A 23475-nucleotide genomic window follows, 5' to 3' on the forward strand; every position below is an offset into this window, starting at 1 on the left:
CTCTGTGCTCTACCCACATCGTCTCTGAGGCACACATACTTTGTGGTTGAGATGTTGATTGTATTCAAGGCCTTTTAACAAATGCCCAGGGCAGAGCTGCGCACCCAGCTATTGAAGTGCAGCCTCTTCACTCTGCAGTGAAGGTACCACCTCCTGGCTGACTGGAAGCTCTCAGCATCTCAGAGCAAGCAGGGCTGTTGTTTGCTGTTGGGTAAATTGTAAATCCCCAGGTTTCTCATTAAACATTTAATGCACTTTGCTTTTGAGAGGTATAATCCTCTGAGTTATTATTCCAACTCCAATTCCACTAAGTAAGATGTTCTAAATCAGGGGTCGGGAACCTGTGGCTCGTGAGCCAGATATGGCTCTTTTGACGGCTGCATCTGGCTCACAGACAAATCTTTAATTAAAACAATAATAATGTTAAAAATATAAAACATTCTCATGTATTACAATCTATTCATTTCCTACAGCTCATGTTCATGGTTTTGAGTGGCTGGAACCAATCACAGCTGTCCTCTGACAACACCAAATTTTCATTGGCTAATGCATAATGTACATGGTTGTTGTGAGGTTAGAAAGTAAACTTTCCTCATTTTAATCAAGTAGTCAGCTAGCTAATTGTAGAAACCCTTTTGACAAAGAAGATGGCTAAAAGAAAGAAAGATGAGGAGTATCATACTTTTCAGTAGGAATAGACAGAGGAATTCGCCTTTGTGGAGAGAGCAGGTTCTGCAGTGTGTCTAATATGCAGTGATAAAATTGCATCGATGAAATGGTCAAATATAAAGCAGCACTTCAACACATGCCATACTACATTTGCATCAAAATATCCAGCAGGAGACAGCAGGATAAAAGCATGTCAAGAGCTACTGTGCAGAGTGCAAGCTAGTCAGCATCATGATGGCGAACCTTTTTATAAAAACCGCCCACTTTTGCAGTGCTGGTCAACCTGGTCCCTCCTCCCACTAGTGGGCATGCTAGCTTTCATGGTGGGACAATCGTGGTGCCATTTGGTTACCCCAATATATCCCACCATGAATGCTGGAATAGTGGGCAGAAGGGACCAAAAGTGGGCAGTTTTTATAAAAAGGTTCGCCATCACGGAGTCAGCAGCAAGTCTGTGTTTGGACCCAACAAGGTGACTGAAATTTGGCTAGCTTTGCTGGTGCTTTAGCAATTGTGAGAAATGGAAAGCCATTCACAGATGGGGAGTATGCCAAAATATTCACGCTTGATGTTGCCAATGAAATTTTTGACGACTTTTCGAATAAAGACAAGATAATCAAATGAATAAAAGACATACCTCTGTCGGCAAGAACTGTTCACGATTGTACCATCATGATGGCAAATCAAATTGAGGCAACACAAGTGAAGGACATAAATGCAGCACCATTCTTTTCTCTCGCTTTGGATGAGTGAACAGACATAAGCCATTTATCCCAGTTCAGCGTGATTGCAAGGTATGCTGTCGGTGACACACTATGTGAGGAAAGTCTTGCTGTTTTGCCTATGAAAGAGACAACAAGAGGGGAGAATTTATTCAAGTCTTTCACTGAGTTTGCTAAAGAAAAAATCTACCAATGGATAAACTCATTTTGGTGTGTACTGACGGTGCTCTGTGCATGGTGGGGAAAAACAGAGGATTCCTAGCACTTCTTCATGAACATGAAAAGAGACCCATCCTAAGTTTTCACTGCATCCTATATCAGGAGGCACTTTGTGCTCAGATGTGTGGCGAGCAGCTTGGTGAGGTGATTTCGCTGGTTATTCGGGTGGTCAACTTTATTTTTGCCCAAGCTTTAAATGACCACCAGTTTAAAACACTGCTGGATGAAGTTGGGGATAATTATCCTGGTCTGCTTCTGCACAGCTATGTGCGTTGGTTGTCAAGAGGGAAGGTGCTCAGCCGTTTTGTGGCTTGTCTGAGTGAAATCTAGACTTTTCTTGAAATGAAAAACATTGAGCATCCTGAGTTAGCTAACACTGGGTGGCTCCTGAAGTTCTACTATCTTGTGGACAAGACTGAACATCTGAACGAGCTCAATGTGAAAATGCAAGGCATTGGAAATACAGTCTTATCCCTTCAACAAGCAATGTTTGCATTTGAAAACAAGCTGGAACTCTTCATCGCAGACATTGAAACAGGTTGTTTACTACACTTTGAAAAACTGGGAGAGTTTAAAGATTCATGCACAGCAAGTGACCCTGCTCAATATCTTGATCTCCAGCAGCTAGCAGGCTTCACATCTAATCTCCTGCAGTCATTCAAAGCGCGCTTTGGAGAATTTTGTGAGCGCACTCATCTTTTTAAGTTCATCACCCATCCACACAAGTGTGAAGTGGACAACGCCAACCTGAGTTACATCCCCAGTGTCTCCATCAGAGATTTTGAGCTACAAGCTGCTGACCTGAAGGCCTCAGATATGTGGGTGAATAAGTTCAAGTCACTGAATGAAGATTTGGAATGACTTGCATGACAGCAAGCAGAGTTGGCGAGCAAACATAAGTTGGGAGAAATGAAAAAACTTCAACCCACAGACCAATTGTTTGTCAAAACTTGGAACGCGCTTCCTGTCACATACCACACACTGCAGCGTATGAGTATTGCTGTACTGACGTTTGGCTCTACATATGCATATGAGCAGTCTTTCTCACATCTAAAGAACTTTAAGACCAACCTACGATCACATTAATAAATGAAAGTCTCAATGCCTGCATGAAGCTTATCTCACCACATATCAACCAGCAAAACCATGCAGCACCAGAAGTCGCATTAATGGTAAGAAATACTTTATCATTGGTTAGCAACAGCATAACAACATTATTAAAAAGAATTCAGAGACTTATTGTACTTTAAAAGTGTCGGTCTTACATAAAATGCACACATTTACTTGTAGTTAGTGTTAAACATATTGTATGGCCCTCACGGAATTACATTTTAAAATACGTGGCGTTCATGACTCTCTCAGCCAAAAAGTTTCCTGACCCCTGTTCTAAATTATATCTAGTATCAGGAAAGATAGTAATAGCTGCCCTCTATTGAGTAGTTTGTGGTAAGCACTCTTATAAGCACTTTCACACATCATCTCATCTAATGCCCACAGCAGCTTGATGGAGTGGGTACCATAATTATCCACATTTTAAAGACAAGAAAATTGGGATTGAGAGCAGTTATGTCATGCTGAGACTGAGAGATGTGAAAAGCAGCACAGATTACTTAAATTACAGAGCCAAGACATCTTAAAAGATCTGCCCACAACACAGTCCCCAGAGTTCCAGTAGAATCCGTTAGCTTTGGCCTGTCGAAAAGAGCAAAAAGCCTTTCAATCTTTGATCCAGAGCTAACTTTATGAAATGATCAGATTAGATGTATTTTTGGCTCTTTCCTATATTTAGTGAAATATAAAATCTTTAGGGGGTGGCTCAAATTGTGTCAATTTTAGTGACCTGACTGTATCATCAATTGTAAGAGTTATTTTTTCCTGCCTCTTTTTCATTTTTGTCCTCATCTAGAAAACAAATAGGCAGAATTGTTTAAAGAAAAGAATAAATTTATTCCTTTATAAAGATTGGTCTTTCCCTTGCTTTTATTAAGGGTCCCAGTCAGCCACATACTGGGTGTTTATATACATTTTTCTGTATTAATCTAACATTTTCTTTTAAGTTCAAAATTTTGCAACATGGAATATTTTATATTCTAGAGAAAATGATGAACATTTCTTTCCCAAGTTGCCACTCACCATAGCATAGAAAAAGAAATTTAATTCTTTTTTTCTTCTTCTTTTCCAAGTAAGAGGCAAGGAGGCAGAGAGACAGACTCCTTCATGAGCCTGGACCAGGATCCACCTGGCAACCCCTTTCTGGGGCCAATGCTCTGACCATCTGGAGCCATGCTGGCAATGGAGCTATTCTTAGCACCTAAAATGGAGCCATCCTCAGCACTCAGGGCTGATGTGCTTGAACCAATCTAGCAATGGCTGTAGAAGGGAAAAAAGGAGAAAGGGGGAGGGGGAAGGGTGAAAAAGCAGATGGTTGCTTCTCCTGTGTGCCCTGACCGAGAATTGAACTTGAGACATCTACATACTAGGCTAATGCTCTACCACTGAGCAAACTGGCCAGGGCCCAGAAATTTAATTCTAAATCATTATTGGCTGCTGGGATTTCCTTGCTTAGAAGTCACAGTGGTGATATTTAAATGAAAATATTTATTGATTAATAGTTTGGGTGCATTTAAATTACCTAATGCTATGAATTAATGTATTACAGTGGCCGAGTAATTCCAGGAAACAAGGAAAACTTGGCTGATCTGTAACCACTTATGATCTAAGGCAAGGAAGTAGCTGCGTCTTTCTAGGGCACAGTAGGTTGAGAAATGAGGGCCTTTCAAAAGTTTCTAGGTGTTGGTTTTGTCTTAATATCTGGTCAGGTAGAAGAAAATCATAAATATAATAAGTACTTCTAGGAAGAACATGAGATTAACATGAACTGAGGTACACTGATAGCTACAGGAAAAGCTAAAAAATAGGATAGTTCTTAGTCTGTTAACTACATAGAAAATATCCCCAATATATCAAATTACCTCTGAGTAAATTGAAAATGAATAATTTTTTGTTTGCTCCTGGATAACTTCCACCCTCACCGCTCTCCCCCAATTTTTATACCATTTTTAGCATAAGATGGTCTATATGTATAGCTAGAATAGGCAGCTGACAACAGTGAGAATGATTTTGCTGAGAAATTCCACTGCGTCCCCACCCAAAAACATCCCCTTTGATTCTACTTGATTCTAATGTTTGTTACCTGTATAAACAAAAGCCTGCATAGAAACTAACACTGAGTAGAAAAGAACATATACTTATGGTTCTTTAAATAATATTGAACAAAATGAATATTTTCCCCATAAAACTGATGTTTAGCTCCCACAAACGTATGGCAAATGACATCAGGCTTTTACAATAATTTTATACAGTACAGTAGGTGCCCATGATGTGCAGGACAGGTCCATGACCAGATGTCATAGTGAAGTCTTCGAGTATATATTTCCCTCAGCTCATCTCAGAATCGTCTCATTTGTGCATATAAAGACTGAGGGACAGACTAGGATGCCAGTTCCTTTTGCTGTCTCTGAGTCTTAAAATTCAAAGAACATCAAAGATTACTTTATGTCTCCTCAAGTCCCTGTCTTTTCTTTGTTTCCATCATTCTCTGAATGTTATCCCAAACCCTCCACTACATTTTAGAAAATACGCACCCAGCCTCATTCCTTGTTCAGCTAAACCTGTGGCAAAATGGATGTCTTCTCTCTCAAATCGGTTTCTGAGTTTTCAGTTTTATTTCTCTATACTAGTCACAGTCTGACGCATAACACTGTGATATGATGGAACATGATGTGACCAACACTATGGGGCTGAATTGATCACTGCAAGACATATTTTCAGAAAGAAATGTGAAAATTTGTTTTTTCCCTCTCTAACAGCAAATGTTTGGGGCTGTTACAAAATAGATTCCTGAGGTGATGTGTTATGTTGATCTCACAGGCACCTACCCTCTGGTCTCCCTGAGCCTTGGTCTATCTAATCTACACTAACGGTTCTTCTGAAAGTTCATTCCATGAAACACTAGCCCTTTGATCTGCTTCACGATAGGATGATGTGAAATAAAATAAAATGCTTTGCATTGGGTCATAATCATTTCCAATCATCAACATTATTTTAATTTATTTTTGCCTCGCAACTTTTAGGTGGTTTATAAAACATTGGAGTGAGGACAAAAATCAATTTAATTATCAAAACCAGTGTTTCCAAGAACTGTTTGATTAATTCCTTCTTTAGTAATTATTGATTACAATACCTCAAAGCTTGGAAACAAATGAGTTTCCAAGAAACTCATTTTAGGAAATATCATAGTTCATCAATTTTAAGATGCACATTTTCTTCACTGTTTAACTGCCCGAAACTGGGATGTATCTGACATTTGTTGATGTCCTGCGTTCAGTGAAATGTGATTTTTGCCCTAATAGCCTCCACATTTGTTATGTGTGCTTTTTTAGTTATGATTAGGCTCATGTGAGAGTGACAAATATCCAAAATGACAGTGGCTTAAATAACATAGAAGTTGATCTTCTACCAACAAATCTAGAAGTGGGTGGCCCTCCACCAGAGTTGTGTTTATTGGTGTTGGAAACTCAGGCTTCTTCCTTCTTTTTCAGTTTTCCAGAGTCTTCCTATCCAAGGCTATATAATGCTCTATGTTTATCCACAGTATATAAATTCCTACCAGTAGTAAAAGAAAAATAAGATCAATAAAAAATAGTAAAAGTGAAGTGCCAGATGTTGTTCAAGGAAAGTTCTCACATGCTTCCAATGACATTTTGTCTTATAGGCCAGAAGTTAGGAATGTGGTCACATCTAGTAGCCAAGGAGGGTAGGGAATGTAGTCATTTTTCTATGCTTGCATATACAACTAAAATAGTTGTTTCTGTGAATAAAAGGAAAGCCTAGGAAGGGGGCAGGACTGGGGAACTAGAACTAGCACTACCTGCTATAATGTGGTTCCTGAATATTGATATTTACCAGAAGTTGATCATTAAAAAAAGTTTCTCTATAAACAGAAACTAGAGAAATATCAAACTGCAACTTCTTCAGAGTTAAGGCAGGGAGGCAACTATTGTTAAAGTTCACAAATTCATTTTGCCATTAACAGCCAGGAATTAGCCCTTTTGTCTCCAACATCAAATAGTTTAGAAGAAATTTTGAGGTATGTAGGGCCTTGGGTTGTGAAGGTCAGGTTAGAATGATATTCTCTGCTGCCTTCCTTTGATTCTCTGGTCATCCTGATTATCAAAATTTCTTTGGGAGGAGGGGAGTGCAACTAGAGATACAGGAAATAATTCACATGGTGAATATTGTATAGACATAGGCACATAGGAAGAACATCCAGAAAGTCCAGAACTTAATTAGTTTGTTCTTAAGTTGCTCTGTGATTGCTTTAATTACTTTTTCAGAGATGTTGATTGAGTTAAATGGAGGAATTACTGTAAAAAGTTCTCTAGTGCTAACCACTACAGTAAATTTTTTATATTTGTTCACAATATCTTTAATCACTAATTTCTAAATGGAATTTTTGAAGTAGAATGACTGTTCAAAATTAACCTCAGGTTTGACTACTGTTTATCTGGAAATATAATTAGATCATGACTGAATTTTTTTCAACATGACAACTATAAGAATTAAAAATACCCATATGTAATAGTGGAAATCTTGTTAAAATATAAATTTCTATCTATTTATTCCACTATCATTTTGGAATTTCTCTTACACTCAGCTGATCTTCCTGAATTTTCTGCTTTATTAAGCTATCCTTTGACTAAAAACAAACAACCAAGTATGATTTATTGAAGACAGACTTCTAGTACCAAAAATAACAGAAAGCTGTTATTCTGTGATGCTTACCTTTATTTAGAAGTAATCACTTTGCAGGGAAAGTACATAATAATTTAATGTAAAATAAGTAATTATATAATAATGCATTATAAAATCTCCTCTGCATCCATTATATCAGAGTATCTGAAATCATAAGGCAAATAAAATTGCAAGGTAATATATGCTCAATAGGCCATAAATCCTATGGGCTTATTTTTAGGAAAAGCAATATTAAATAAGTGGTAAAAAATATTGAAAGATCTAATAGGTAAGCTTTATGAATTGATCTGGCTTGGTGGGTTGGTAAAAATGGTTTCGATAAAAATGTTGTTTTGCTTGTTGTTTCTCTATTGCCTTATCTTATTGAGAAGAATTAGTCTTTTATATTTTTACTTTTGAACAATAAATCCTAAAAGCAAAAAAAATGCGTGTTGGTATTATGTCTTAACTGAATGTGCCTACAGGGAAAAAGACTGATTTTTAAAAAGAGATGAAATATACCAGATAAATGGTATCATCCTCTTATTACCAGGCATATATTGAAGACCTTCTTTCATGCGCAGAGCTCTTTGGCAGGCTTTGGAATGTGGAAGTCAAATTCTGAATAACTCATCCCTGCTAAAGTGTGTTTGAAGTAATGGTTATATCTTTATTTCTTCAACAGAGAAGGGAAATATCTGAGCTATGTTATTAAATAGAAATTATAAAGTGATAAATTAACAACTGACACCTATTTTTTTTGAAACTTGGGGCAACTTAGTATTATAAATACTTAAAAGCACATCCATAAGCAAATAATAAAATGAGAATGTATGAGAACTATATGAGAACTGTGTACAGTAGCACCCCTTCATCCTTGAGGAATATATTCTAAGATTCTGCAGATGATGCCTCAAACCATGAATAGTACTAAACCTGATATATGCTATATTTACTCCTATCTATAAATATGTATGATAAAATTTAATTAATTAATTTGATATTTTTCCCAAGTGAGAAGTGGGGAGGAGGCAGACAGACTCTTGCATGCATCTGACTGGGATCCACCTGGCCTGCCCACCAGGGGGCAATGCTCACCTCTGGGATGTTGCTCCACTGCAATCAGAGTCATTCTAGCACCTGAGGTGGAGGACATGGAGTCGTCCTCAGTGCCCAGGCCAACTTTGCTCCAGTGGAGCCTTGGCTGCAGGAGGGGAAGAGAGAGACAGAGAGGAAGGAGGGGGGAGGGTGGAGAAGCAGGTAAGTGCTTCTCCTGTGTTCCCTGGCTGGGAATCAAACCTGGGACCTCCACCTGCTGGGCCAATGCAATACTGCTGAGCCAACCAGTCAGGGAGGATAAAATTTAATTTATAAATTAGGCATAGTAAGAGATTCATAAAAATAACAATAAAATAGAGCAATTTATAACAATACATTGTAATAAAAATTATGTGAATGTGGTCTCTATCTTTAATAAATGATGTGATACCCAGTACAGCCACTAGGGGACTAATAGAAGGTGAATGGATACAATATGGACACAGTGAACAAAGGGATGATGCATATACTGGCAAGAATGGAGCAGAAAGGTGCAGGATTTTATGCTACTCAGAACAGCCTGCAGCTTAAAATTTCTGAGTTGTTTATTTATGGAAGTTTTCATGTAATATTTTTGGACCATGGTTGACTTCAGGGAACTGAAACTACAGAAAACAAAAACCACTGATAGGAGGAACCATTGTACTTCATCCCAGTTAGAAAAAGTCCTTGGAAGAGTGACTCTAATATCTCTGAAACTATCTAATCAGAGCAGTAAATTTATTCTGCTTCAAATACAAGTTTTTGCTGTGAGGTAAAATCTAATGGCATAATAATCTTAAACCACCTGGACTTCTGTATATAATAGTGCTTTTCAAGTTATCCTGCATGCACTCTATTATGATCTGCTTAATGTTTTCTGTACTTTTCTTCCATTGTCGAGGTAGCAGTATTTTAGTAATGGAAATAAGGATTTAATAACTTTCTTGTCAGTTGACAATAATTCTTTAACTCAGTTGAAGTTTCTCATTAAATTTCAAATTTATAAATATATATATATTTTTATTAAATGTATTGGGGTGCCATTGGTTAATAAGATTATATAGGTTGCAAGTGTACCTTTTTATAATAAATGATCTGTATGTTGCATTGTGTGCCCACCACCCATAGTCAGATCATCTTCTGTCACCATATATTTGGCCCCCTTTACCATTAACTACTCCTCCACCTCCCTTCCATCTGGTAACCATCAAACTTTTGTCTGTGTCTATGAGTTTCAGGTTTGTATCCCACATATGAGTGAAAATGGTTCTTAGCTTTTTCTGACTGTCTTATTTTGCTTAGCATAATATGCTCAGGTCTACTTGTGTTGTCACAAATGGCAATATTTCATCTTTTCTAATGGCTGAGTCATATTTTGTTGTATGTATGTACATCTTCTTTATCCAATCCTCTATCGAAGGACTCTTTGGTTGGCTCTGGGTCTTGGCTACTGTGAACAATGCTGCAGTGAACATGGAGGTGCATATATTATATCTTTGCAAATAAATGTTTTTGAGTTTTTTCTGGTAGATAACCAGAAGAGAGATTGCTGGGTCTTTAACTCTATTCTTAATTTTTGAGGAACTATCATACTGTTTTCCATAGTGATTATACCAGTTTACATTCATACCAGCAGTGAATAAGGGTTCCCTTTTCTCCACAGCCTCTCCAACACTTGTTACTACTTGTTTTGTTGATAGCTCATTGTAGTCTTGATTTTTGTTGCTCTAATAGCTAATATAGTTGAATATCTTTTTACACATCTTTTGGCCATATGTATTCTTGGGATAGGTGTGTCTGTTCAGGTCCTTTGTCCATTTATTTCATTGGATTGTTCATTTATTTGGTGTTGAGTTTTATGAATTCTTTATATATTTTGGATAGTAAGCCCTTTTTGGAGTTGTTTGCAAATATCATCTCCCATATGATTGATTGTCATTTCATTTTCTTGTCAGTTACTTTGGTTGTGCAGAAGCTTTTTTTTTTTTTGACATAGTCCCATTTATTTATTTTTGCCTTTACTCCCCTTGCCTTTGGGGTCAAATTCATAAAATGTTGACTACAACCAAGACCGATAAGTATAGTACCTATGTTTTCATCTATATAATTTATTGTTTCAGATCTTATTTTTAGGTCTTTGAGCCATTTTGAATTAATTTTTGTACATGGGGACAAACTGTAATCTAGTTTCATTCTTTTGCATGAGGCTTTCCAATTTTTCCAGCACCATTTATTGAAAAGGCTGTATTATTTCCATTGTATATTTTGGCTCCTTTGTCAAAAATTACTTGCTTGGGGGCTGGATAGAGGGGATGGAGGGATTGAGCAAAAAAACGTTAACTCATGAACATGGACAACAGAGTGGTGACTGCCAGGGGCTGGGGTGAGTAAAGGGGAGGAGGGCAGGGGGGATAAATAGTGATTAGAAAAAACTTGACTTGCCCTGGCCGGTTGGCTCAGTGATAGAGCATCGGCCTGGCGTGCAGAGATCCCGAGTTCGATTCCCGGCCAGGGCACACAGGAGAAGTGCCCATCTGCTTCTCCACAACCCCCCCCCCCCTCTTTCCTCTCTGTCTTTCTCTTCCCCTCCTGTAGCCGAGGCTCCATTGGAGCAAAAAGATGGCCCGGGCGCTGGGGATGGCTCCTTGGCCTCTGCCCCAGATGCTAGAGTGGCTCTGGTCGCAACAGAGCGACACCCCGGAGGGGCAGAGCATCGCCCCCTGGTGGGAACAGCGTCACCCCCTGTTGGGCATGCCTGGTGGATCCTGGTCGGGTGCATGCGGGAGTCTGTCTGACTGCCTCCCCATTTCCAGCTTCAGAAAAATAAAAAATAAAAATAAAAAAAGAAAAGAAAAGACTTGACTTAAGGTAGTAAACACATAATATAGTGTAAAGATGATATGTTATACAATCATGCGCCTGAAACTGTATAATTTTGTTAACCAGTACTACAGCAATAAATTCAATAAAAAAGCGAAATATAAAATATAAAAAAGCTTCAAGACAACAAAGATAACCAGAGACAAAGATGGACATTTCATAATAATAAAGGGGACACTGTATCAAGAAGACATATATATGAATCTAATATATATGCACTGAATCAGGGAGCACCAAAATATATAAGATATCTACTAACTGATCTAAAAAAAGAAGCAAACAAAAACACAATGATACTTGGAGATTTCAACAAACCATTGATGGCTTTAGATAGATCACCCAAACAGAAAATCAGTAAAGAAATATCAGCCTGGCCCTGGCTGGTTGACTCAGCAGTAGAGCATCAGCATGGTGTGTGGAAGTACTGGGTTTGACTCCTGGTCAAGGCACACAGGAGAAATGCCCATCTGCTTCTCCACCTCTACCTCTCTCACGTCTCTCTGTCACTCTCTCTTTCCCCTCCCCTCCCCTCCCACAACCATGGTGTGAATGGTTCAAGCACTTTGGCCCCAGGCACTGAGGATGGTTCCATGGCCTTGCCTCAGGCAATGAAATAAGCTTGGTTGCCAAGCAACAGAGCAGTGGCCCCCCCAGATAGGCAGAGCCCCCTATAGGGGGCTTGCTGGGTGGATACCAGTTGGGGTGCATGTCGGAGTCCGTCTTTCTGCCTCCTTGCCTCTCACTTAATTAGAAAGGAAGGAAGGAAGAGAGAGAGAGAGGGAGAGAGGAAGAAAGAGAAAGAGAAAGAGCGAGAAAAAAAGAAAGCCTGACCAGGCAGTGGCACAGTGGATAGAGCATTGGACTAGGATGTGGAGGACCCAGGTTCGAAACCCTGAGGTCACCAGCTTGAGTGTGGGCTCATCTGATTTGAGCAAGGCTCACCAGCTTGAGCCCAAGGTCGCTGGTTTGAGCAAGAGGTCACTCGATCTGCTGAAGCCCCCTGGTCAAGGCACATATGAGAAAGCAATCAATGAACAACTAAGATGCCACAACAAAGAATTGATGCTTCTCATCTCTCTCCCTTGCTGTCTGTCTGTCCCTATCTGTCCCTCTCTCTGACTCTCTTCTCTTTCACAAAAAAAACTAAAAATAAAACAAAGAAAGAAAAACAAAGATAGACGAGCTTTAAATGACACACTGGGCCAAATGGACATAATAGACATCTACAGAACATTACCTCCCCAAACATTTCATCGGAACATTCTTCGCCAGTGTGCATGAAAGATTCTCAAGGATAAACCATATGTTGGGCCATAAAACTAACATAAAAAAATTCAGGAAGATAGAAATTATACCAAGCATATTATCTGATCATAAGGCTTTGAAATTAGAACTCAATTTCAGAAAGAAAGTAAAGAAAAACACAAAAGTGTGAAAATTAAACAACACATTTCTAAAAAATAACTGAGACTAAGAAGAAATAAAAGCAGAGATCAAAAGGTATATACAGACAAATAAAAATAACACAAAATATCAAAATTTTATCTTTTGTTTTCTGGTAGCTCGATTTATAAATATTTTGGATGGATACCATTTCAATCAGTCATATAAATTCTCTACTTTAGTCTTTAAAGGTACTATATATAGTGTGTCCGTAAAGTCATGGTGCACTTTTGACTGGTCACAGGAAAGCAATAAAAGATGATAGAAATGTGAAATCTGCATCAAATAAAAGGAAAACTCTCCCAGTTTCATACCTATTCAGTGCAGTTTGATGTGGGCTCACACACAGATTTTTTAGGGCTCCTTAGGTAGCTATCCTTTATAGCCTCTACAGACTCATCACTGACTGATGGCCTACCAGAACGGGATTTCTCCACCAAACTGCCAGTTTCCTTCAACTGCTTATCCCACCGAGTAATGTTTATTCCTGTGTAGTGGCGCTTTATTATAAACGTGCCAATATTCACGTTGCAATCTGGTCACAGATTTGAATTTAGTGAGCCACAGAACACACTGAACTTTCCTCTGTACCGTCCACATCTCGACTGGCATGGCCATGTGCTACTCCGCTGTATACCCGGTGTTATGTCATCATCTGTGCATGTGCACATGCTGGCACATCATCCTACAGAAACTGGGAGGGTTTTTCTTTTATTTGGTGCAGATTTCACATTTCTATTGTCTTTTGTTACTTTCTTGTGACCGGTCAAAAGTGCACCATGACTTTACGAACACACTGTACTTATCAGAAGTAATTTTGTTTGCAAGATATTGGATCAGTAGCCTGACTTGTTCAATGCACAATTACAAAACATTTAAATAGGTAAAATTTTAGCTTTCACAGATATTTTACTTCTGTTCCAAGTATCTGTATATTCCTGATATGGTAGGGAAATGATTAATAGAACATAATGTTAAGAATCCTAAAACCTGGGTCTAGTTTCAGGGTTATTTCTTATTTAACTGAGAAACCTTAGCATGTCAGTTTACTTTTAGAAGTTTATTTCCTCATTCATAAAATGGATTGAATAATATTTGCTCTGATTATATTGGATCTATTGAGAAGACAAAATACTGAGTTTTTAAAACTTTAAAATATTCTCAAAAATGATGCATGCATCTGTGGATACGTGTGTGTGTATAAGTGATAAAAATAATATTTCTTTACTTGTTTTGAGTTCTGGTTATTTATGGAAGTGAATGTTATCACACTTCAGAAAATTTTGGCAAAGAACAGAGTGTTGTGTTTTAGATTTTCTTTGCATGACATGAACACAGCAAGGTCTATAACATTTAATTTGCTTTCTTGGAAAGATAGCAGCTGAAATGAACTCTGTCAGGACTTGAACATGAGATTGTAAGGCAATATCTTTAGCATTACATAATTCCTGAAGTTCTTTTTAATCTTCAAAGATTTTATAAATGTCAACCAATTTGTCCCAGTTTTGTTTCCCAGTAACTGTTGTAAAATTGGTGTTCCTTGAGGCTCCAGGTGTATTAAGCCATAGTTGCTACAAATGCATTGTTTCAAAATTAATTTTGCAAAGAATCGTACATACTCTCCAACAGAGGAAAGATATTAAAGTAAACATTATTTATGAGGCCAAATATAACTCCATGTAGTCTTTCACAAGGATGACCAAAACTATGATTTAAGGTGAGAAACAGTGATCAAAATTATTGTATTCTGTGGTAACCCAGAAAAAGAATTCTATGTCTTGTGATTTTGTACTATGCTATGGTTTCTCACATTGGATTGTCATTTTTAAACATATATGAAATAGAAATCATATGTTACCAATGCTTTTCAAAGGTGTCATTCAGAGAACTTGAATGAACAAAATAAGAAATGATAAACATTATGAAAGGCCATTAAATTTTTTTATAATGATTATAGGGATACATTTGAAAAATCTAACACATCTGCCTCTTCTTTTTTTTTTTTAGGCTCCTTTTTCTGCAGTAAATGATCTTCCCGAGTTTTTTGTTGCTTCTTATAAATGGCCTGGGTGGACACATGGCCCCCTGGATCAAAGAAATTGTGCTGCATCATGGGCATTTTCCACTGCAAGTAATAATGTTATTTTAATTATCTCCAAATCACCCACGGAATCTAGATCCAGGAACAGTAATTGAGAGGTTTTAAAAATTAGAATATTTAAATATTAACATTTGATTAATTAAAATAAAGTCTTATTCAGATAAAGCAAACTGAAGGATATATAAAAATCCATTTTACTCTGTAAATTGGTCTGTAGGGTCTAATCTTAAAAGAGAGTCAACCTGCCCTGGCAGGTTGGCTCAGTGGTAGAACATGGCCCTGGTGTGTGGATATCCTGGGTTTGATTCCCGCCTGGAGCACACAGGAGAAGTGTTCATTTGCTTCTCCACCCTTTCTCCTCTCTTTTCTCTCTATCTCTCTCTTCACCTCCTGCAGCCAGGGATCCGCTGGAACAAATTGGCCTGGGTGCTGAGGATGGCTCCCTGGCCCCTGCCTCAGGCGCTAGAATGGCTCTGGTTGTGATAGAGCAATGCCCCAGATGGGCAGAACATTGCCCCCTAGTGAGCTTGCTGGGTGGATCTCGATCAGGCACATGTGGGAGTCTCTCTTTCTGCCTCCCAGCTTCTCACTTCAAAAAATACAAAAAAAAAAAAAAGAGAGAGAAAGGGAGAAAAAACCTTTTATATTTAAAAGTACAACAAAAACAAGTTGCCAAATGTGTTTGTTCTTTAAGAACATAGGCCAGATAAGAGGAGTGTAAGTATCCTTTTCATCTATATATAATGCTAATAAAGGTATACACACACCTATTTAATTCTTAAATTCTTTTCTTTTAAAAATATTTTCAAAAATGTATTAAATTGGTTGTCCCTGGCTGGGTAGCTCAGTGTGTTAGAGCAATATTCCAATACACCAAGGTTAAGAGTTCAATCCCCATCAGGGCACATACAAGAATCAACCAATGAATGCATGAATGGGTAGAACAACAAATTGATGTTTCTCTCTCCCTCTCCTTCCACTCTCTTTCTTCCTCTTCTCTCTTTCTCCCTCCCTCTCCCTTTCCCTCTTTTTCTTTCTCCCTTCCTCTGTAAATAAATAAATAAATAAATAATAAGAATTACAATATACAAAAATATATTAAATTGGTAAACTAATTTGATGTAAAGACCAGAATTAACTGATAATGGACTAAATGTGTTTAATCTCATTTTAGATAAACACAAATATATAGGTTCTGAGTCTAAAGTAATATAACTGGTCCTTTAATAAGAGTAATTTCCAAATTAGTGTTGCTAATTGTCCAAAAGTCTAACAATACATCTTTTATAGCTATTTTTGTATAAGTTCACAAATCCAGTAAGTAAATACTCAGGTTAATGCCAAGATTTGATCTCCAAATTATTTTCAAAGGTGTGTTGCATTCCAGCAAGCAATTCAATTGAATCTAACATAATATTTATTGGCTACTATCAAAGATCTTCATAAAACTATGTGCTAAGCTTTAAAGGGAATTCCAAAAGCATGCTCAAAAGCAGTCTAAGTACTAAAAGTATTGTGAAATAAGTACAAAAGCTCTTAAAGGAGCCAACTCTGATGGGCGGCATTCCTTGGGACAGGAAAGTGCTGGTATCTTTGTGTAAATATTATTACTTCACGATATCAGCTAGTTTGTTCTAGAAATAATGCTAACAGCCAAGGTCACCTATGTAGTGGCTCCGTCTGTTAACCCTAAGCTACTGCCTACTCTGCAAGTAGGAATGCTCCCTGACTAGCTGATGTTTGTCCTCACTGCCTTAGGGATCCATGGGGGACCTTTTTGAGCGCTGTTTCAGAAGGGTGAGGAGGGATGTAATCAGATAAATCATTTGTCATTTTATATTCAAGTGGTTAGTGTATTACATCTCCCAGGTGATATGAAAGAATTTTGCTTTAACTTTAGACCACTATTTCTGAAGATGTCTTAGGAAACATGTTGGTGTGATATGCTGAGAGTCAACTTGCTAGGCTGATTTAGATAGTGTGTTTGGGATCTCAATGTCACAGACTCACAGAAGGCCTCAGCACAGCACTAAGTGAGCATTTGTCCCCATACGAAACTCAGCCAAACAGAAAAGAGCAGGTTTTCAACACTTCTGTGGTTTTGGAAGACACAGTTTTGTATCCTGTGTGTTCAGCATGGAAAATCAGACTGATGCTATTTTTTAAAATGTGTTAAGTAAAGAAAAGAAGAAACTAGGTTCTTGTAAGGATTTAGAAAAATGATTTCAGGAAGCAGTAGTTAAAATAACAAAACTGTCTTTCAAAGAAGCTATAAGCTGTAAAATAGAATAAATAAGACATTAAAAATAACTAATACTATCAGGACCTCAGCTAAACTGGGAGAGAACACTGAGCTATCAGGTGTCAGAACAGTTGATTAAAGCAACAATGAGACTATAGACCCACACACACACATACATATGTAGTTATTCAGTCAAATAAAATTCAAGCAAGATGTCAGAAGGTGAAGAGGTGAAGGAATTAGATATAGTGGGAGTGATACTAGCCACAGAGCGAATGTGGAGATAGAATAAAGTAAACAAAGAAAATAATAGAGTCTGTCTCAGAGGTAAAGCCCAATTAAAGTTTTCAAAAAGAGAGCAAGAAAGAATTTGCTGAACTGAGTCATTCTTTAATCTTCCAAACTTTTCTAAGTATTTCTAGTAAATTTGAATTAGATTTAGAAATGTCTGTATGAGAGCAACATACTGCATGTCATTAGAATTTAAAATGTTTATCTTTTAGTTGAAATCTCCAGATTCGTGGAGCTGGACAGGATCTTAGAGCTCACTTTTTTCAAGTCTTTGGTTTTATAAAAGAGACACATATAGGTAAAGGGACTTACCTAGATCCAAAAGCCAAGCAGCATCAGAAAGGATTCTGGAAGCCAGGTTTCTGACTCCTTGTATACTGCTTTCTCTACATTTTAAAGTATATTCTGAGGCAAAGAATAGTGACATCTCAAAAATTTATATTTGACTCTGACCTATGGTACTGAAAGTCAAAGCATCAAAAAATTTCTATTTTCTTTTATGAAGTAGGAATTGTTTTCTTGAGAATAGCAAGGGTGGTAGTATAGTGTCATTTGCTCCTATGAAATATGTATATATATACTATCTCAATATGAGTTGGGAATTGAGAAGGGAGCAGGAGGTTATAGATTCAACACATATTGAACATCTGAAATGTGCCAGCAATTATGCTGTGGAGTTGTACATATACTGTAGTTACATAAAAGTCATGTACATATAGAAATACATGTGTAGAATTGTATATATACTATAGTTACATAAAAGCCATGTGTGTATATGTACATATATATGACTAAATTATTTTAGAATAATTCTAAACTAGTACTTTGAAGGGTTCTAATACTCAGATAGTTTTGATGAGAAAAACTGTAACTTTTTATGAGAAAATTGGATGGACAGAAGACAGGTTATGACTTCGTTACCTTTAATTAAAAGTAGAGTTTAAACATCAAGACTGAGACTATAACAGACAATGAACAATCTGTACCAAAGCAACACTCACCCCAATTTTTCTCCTGATCTCATTACTCCTATTAGTTTTTCATGGTGCCATGATTAAAATGAAACATGAATATAGTTCTTGCTCTTGGATGACTAATTATGACTCTCTTGTTTCTTGTTCATCATTAACATTTTAGTGCTTAGCACGGCTCTCATCTAGTAGGTGATCAATAAGTATGTGTTAGGGAAAGGGATGAACTGATTAATAATAACCATGCTAGGAAATTATTGAAACAGAAGAATATACATTTCAGTCATAAAAGGTATATATATATATATATATATATGTGTGTGTGTGTGTGTGTGTGTGTGTATGTGTGTGCACACACACATGCACACACAAACATACATGAATTCCAGGTCTACTGAAATAGAGTTAGGATCATGATTTATCATAAGCATAAAAGTGTGCTATGTAGCTTGTAGGTATTTTATAAGATAGATTTACATTAGTCTAATTAATTTAAGAATGGTCCCTTGGGCAGTTAAATGAGATACCGGTTTTCCTGATTTCCTTGGTTACATTCATTTCCAAAAATATATATTTACCTGTGACTTATGTAAGATACCGTTATAATTACAGGAGATACAAATGTATGTAACATATGGCCTTAGTCCTCAAGGAGTTTCATATGATAGACTTCTAAATGAAAAATTCAGAAGTAGCCTGACCAGGTGGTGGCACAGTGGATAGAGCGTCAGACTGGGATGCAGAAGGACCCAGGTTTGAGACCCTGAGGTCTCCAGCTTGAGCGCAGGTTCATCTGGTTTGAGCAAAAGCTTACCAGCTTGGAGCCAAGGTCGCTGGCTCGAGCAAGGGGTTCCTCGGTCTGCTGAAGGCCCGTGGTCAAGGCACATATGAGAAAGCAATCAATAAACAACTAAGGTGTCACAACAAAAAACTGATGATTGATGCTTCTCATCTCTCTCCATTTCTGTCTGTCTACCAGCTTGGAGCCAAGGTCGCTGGCTCGAGCAAGGGGTTCCTCGGTCTGCTGAAGGCCCGTGGTCAAGGCGCATATGAGAAAGCAATCAATAAACAACTAAGGTGTCACAACAAAAAACTGATGATTGATGCTTCTCATCTCTCTCCCTTTCTGTCTGTCTGTCCCTATCTATCCCTCTCTCTGACTCTCTCTCTCTGTCTCTGTAAAAAAAAAAAAAGAGAAGTATATAGAACATGATAGAAACAAGGACGTAGAGAAGTCTTTGAAGTTAGGAGGACAAGGAGTAATACCAAAACCATACAAAACTTACTACTGAAATTATGAAAAAGTTAACTTATTGAGATACATAAATATATTAATGATATTTTGCCTTAATTTTAAATTACATAAAGTTTAGAAGACTAGTTTAGTGTTCTGATAGAAAGAGGTATGGAAATTATTAGAAATACCATGTGTATTTGAATATTAATCAATGTTTTATTTGAAACAGGTGTGGCTGCTGACCGAATAGCAATTCAGTCTCAGGGTCGATACACAGCCAATCTGTCTCCTCAAAATTTGATTTCTTGCTGTGCCAAGAACCGTGATGGATGCAACAGTGGAAGCATCGATAGGGCTTGGTGGTACCTGAGAAAACGTGGGTAAATAGCTGCCCAACATGTATTTCTAGAATGCTTATGAGGGCTGCTTAAGGTTAGAATAAGGAAAATATATATATATTTCAAAATTTTTACCAAAAAAATGTACAAATTTATATGCTACATCTATATAAACATATGCTGTGTATTTTTGGTATCTACTGAGTGTGTAAGCTATTAGAAACAATTATTTGAAAAATGTATATGTCTTAGAAAAGTTAATAGACCCAAGTAAGCATTGTTTTCTTGTTGCTCTGAGCCAATTGGCTCTACTGGATCCCATGGAATGAACAGAGTAATTGATATCACTAGTATCTCTACTGAACCTTTTAGTTACCCAGGTAGATGAGTAAATAGTGTCTGGTAGGTTAAGAATCAGATGAATAAAATAAAAAAAGTAATTTACAGTTGCCTTAATTCATCAATATCAGTAATTGTCCCCATCCCCTTTGATGAGAAAAAAGCAGGTTGCATTTCCTTATTTTTATGTGCTTTGATATCCACACTGCACTTTGAGAACTGAGTTGTTTGGCTAAGTAAACTTCTGGTGATAACTAGTAGAATACATATGTCTGGTTACGTTTTATTTCCCCATCCACTGTGTGCTCTGGACCTGCTGCAGAACAGATATGTGCTATGAAAGAGTGCGTGTCTGATATTGATGGGTGGCAATACATTTGTTAAATTTTTTTTTTCACATTTTGCCTATTAAGGTAGTGCTTAGAATGGACATCTTGGGCTACTACTTTCCTGACATACTAGTGTTTGTGTTGCTTCTGTTTTGTACTATGATAAAAATTAAAGCCCTTTAGGAGGTCAAAAATATAAATGATAATTGAGATCTAACTAAATCTCATTGTATTAGTTTGTTTAGGTTAACATAACAAAATTCATAAGCTGGATGTCTTAAACAATAAGCATTACTTTTTCACAGTCCTGGAAGCTGATAAACCCAAGAGCAAGGTGTTAGCCAATTCAGTTCTTATAGAGAGCACTCCTACTGGCTTACCTCCCGCAGGCCAGAGAGAGAGAGAGTTCTGTTTCTTCCTCTTCTTATGAGGATACTAAACCCGTTCTGAGTCCCACCCTCAATACCTTGTTTACACTTTCTTGTTTCCTAAAGGCTCCAACTCAGATACCATTATGTTGAGGATTAGGGCTTTAACATGTCAATTTGTACTGACATAATTCAATAGCTAGCACTCATTACCTCACTAAGGCAAGATAGTTTTTGAAGCCTTACGGGTTTTTTTGTTTGTTTGTTTTTTTGGGGGGTTTTTTTTTGTATTTTTCTGAAGCTGGAAACAGGGAGGCAGTCAGACAGACTCCTGCATGCGCCCGACCGGGATCCACCCGGCATGCCCAACAGGGGGCGATGCTCTGCCCATCTGAGGTGTCGCTCTGTCGCGGCCAGAGCCACTCTAGCGCCTAGGGCAGAGGCCAAGGAGCCATCCCCAGCGCCCGGGCCATCTTTTTGCTCCAATGGAGCCTCGACTGCAGGAGGAGAAGAAAGAGACAGAGAGGAAGGAGAGGGGGAGAGGTGGAGAAGCAGATGGGTGCCTCTCCTGTGTGCCCTGGCCGGGAATCGAACCCAGGACTTCTGCACATCAGGCCGACGCTCTACCACTGAGCCAACCGGCCAGGGCGAAGCCTTACGTTTTTAATGGCTTTGCTTCCATTACACTTTTTGCCCAGATTTTATTACTCTGCTGAATACTATTGAATTTTCTTGAATCAATCCTATTGTATACATCTATGACCTATTCAACATTGAGTATCTATAAAGCCAATTCCATTGCCTTATTTTCTTATCATCTGCTTCTCTATTCAATGAACTATAGTAGCTTTGGAGCCAAATAATTTGTTATTTGCTATGTCCTGTTTCAAAATTAGAGATTAAAATTGTTTTCTTTATCTTTTGTGTAATGTCTAATAAATTTCTACTTTATTAACTTTAAATATTATGTTAGCATATACCATTTCTTCAAACAATCATGAACTATAGACATAATAGTTAAAGTCTTATTAGAAGGTGTCTAAAACTTAATAAAAATGTAAAATGTACCCTTAATTATAAAACTTATGTAACTTATCAGAATACCTCATCCCCCATCTAAGTATAATAAAATTTATTGCCTTATTTTCTCTTCTTAAGTGAGAGGAGCAGAGATAGTAAGACAGACTCTCACATGTGCCCAGACTGGGATCTACCTAGCAACCCTGTCTGGGGCTGATACTCGAGCACCAAGATATTTTTAGCACCTGAGGCTGATGTGCCTCAGCGCCTGGGGCCATGCTTGAACCAATTGAGCCACTGGCTATGGGAGAGGAAGAGAGAGAAAAGAGAGAGAAGGAGTGGAAGAGAAGCAGGTGGTTGCTTCTATGTACCCTGATCGGGAACTGAACCTGGGACATCCATATGCTGGGTAGATGCTCTACCCACTGAGCTACCAGTCAGGGCCAATCTTTTTTTACATTAAATTTGGCTCTTCTACCTTGTAATTATAGATGCATAATGAAGAAATACTTCCCCAATAAAATTACCATAGATTTTATTGACAGTCACTTTTCATCTTCAGGAAATTTCATCATGTAGGTAGAATTACTTATTAAAATAGATTGAATTAAGATTTTACTAATTATATTGAAGAAATAAGAGAAGGGAGGGGAGTGTGTAACATCAGTGAACTGCTCTTTTAGAATCAGGCAACATTTTGAAAGTTTACATATAAGTAAACAGAATGTATAATTTGGTAAAATCGCATGTAGGTAGGATACTATGGCATTTTCCTAAGTATTACTTTTACTTGTTTGCTTCTTCCTCACAGACTGGTATCCCATGCATGCTATCCACTTTTCAAGGATCAAAATGCTACCAATAATGGCTGCGCCATGGCAAGTAGGTCTGATGGGCGGGGAAAACGGCATGCTACAAAGCCATGTCCCAACAACCTTGAGAAATCTAACAGGATCTACCAGTGTTCTCCTCCATACAGAGTCTCTTCCAGTGTAAGTCTCAATGGCAAGAGCAAACAGCGGTTAACATGCTCAAAATTATATAGCTCTGCTGTTTATTTAAAACTATTACATGCTAAGATAATGCTATATTTTCAGGTATGATTTTTTTTAATATTCTTAAAATGTCCATTGGGTATGATTTCTGATCTTTGCAATATTAGCAGTATTAATGGTTTGGCTTACATCTAAAAATGTCCATGAAAGCAGAGTTTAGAAATTATGTTTTAATTAATTAATTAATTAATAACTATACTTGACAAAAACTAAATCAAACCCTTTTTTACTAACTTTTTATTTGTGGTAGTAGCTCATTTTATCAACTCTTTGCTTTACTCCACAAAATACTTAGACATAGCTGTAATGGGAAAAAGACGCCCGTGGGTTCCAGTTTGTTATGTGAAAAGCATTGGCAAGTTTTACTTCATCATATCT

At 37.6% G+C, this 23475-nt stretch overlaps 1 protein-coding gene and 1 non-coding gene across 3 annotated transcripts in view; one reads left to right on the forward strand and one right to left on the reverse strand.

The window, feature by feature from the left end:
- The window catches only part of TINAG (tubulointerstitial nephritis antigen), an 85510-nt gene that overhangs the window by 16226 nt on the left and 45809 nt on the right, over nt 1-23475 (forward strand). For both annotated transcript variants that reach the window (XM_066252979.1, XM_066252981.1), the window contains exons 5-7: nt 14814-14937; nt 19878-20028; nt 22854-23034. In XM_066252979.1, coding sequence (XP_066109076.1) covers nt 14814-14937; nt 19878-20028; nt 22854-23034 — 456 coding nt within the window. The remainder of the gene's footprint in view (nt 1-14813; nt 14938-19877; nt 20029-22853; nt 23035-23475) is intronic.
- On the reverse strand, nt 21596-21671 carry TRNAI-GAU (transfer RNA isoleucine (anticodon GAU)). The gene has a single exon. It is a non-coding gene; the product is annotated as a tRNA-Ile (tRNA).

The sequence above is a fragment of the Saccopteryx bilineata genome, chromosome 1 (genome assembly GCF_036850765.1).
Source record: "Saccopteryx bilineata isolate mSacBil1 chromosome 1, mSacBil1_pri_phased_curated, whole genome shotgun sequence".
NCBI classification, from domain to species: Eukaryota; Metazoa; Chordata; class Mammalia; order Chiroptera; family Emballonuridae; genus Saccopteryx; species Saccopteryx bilineata.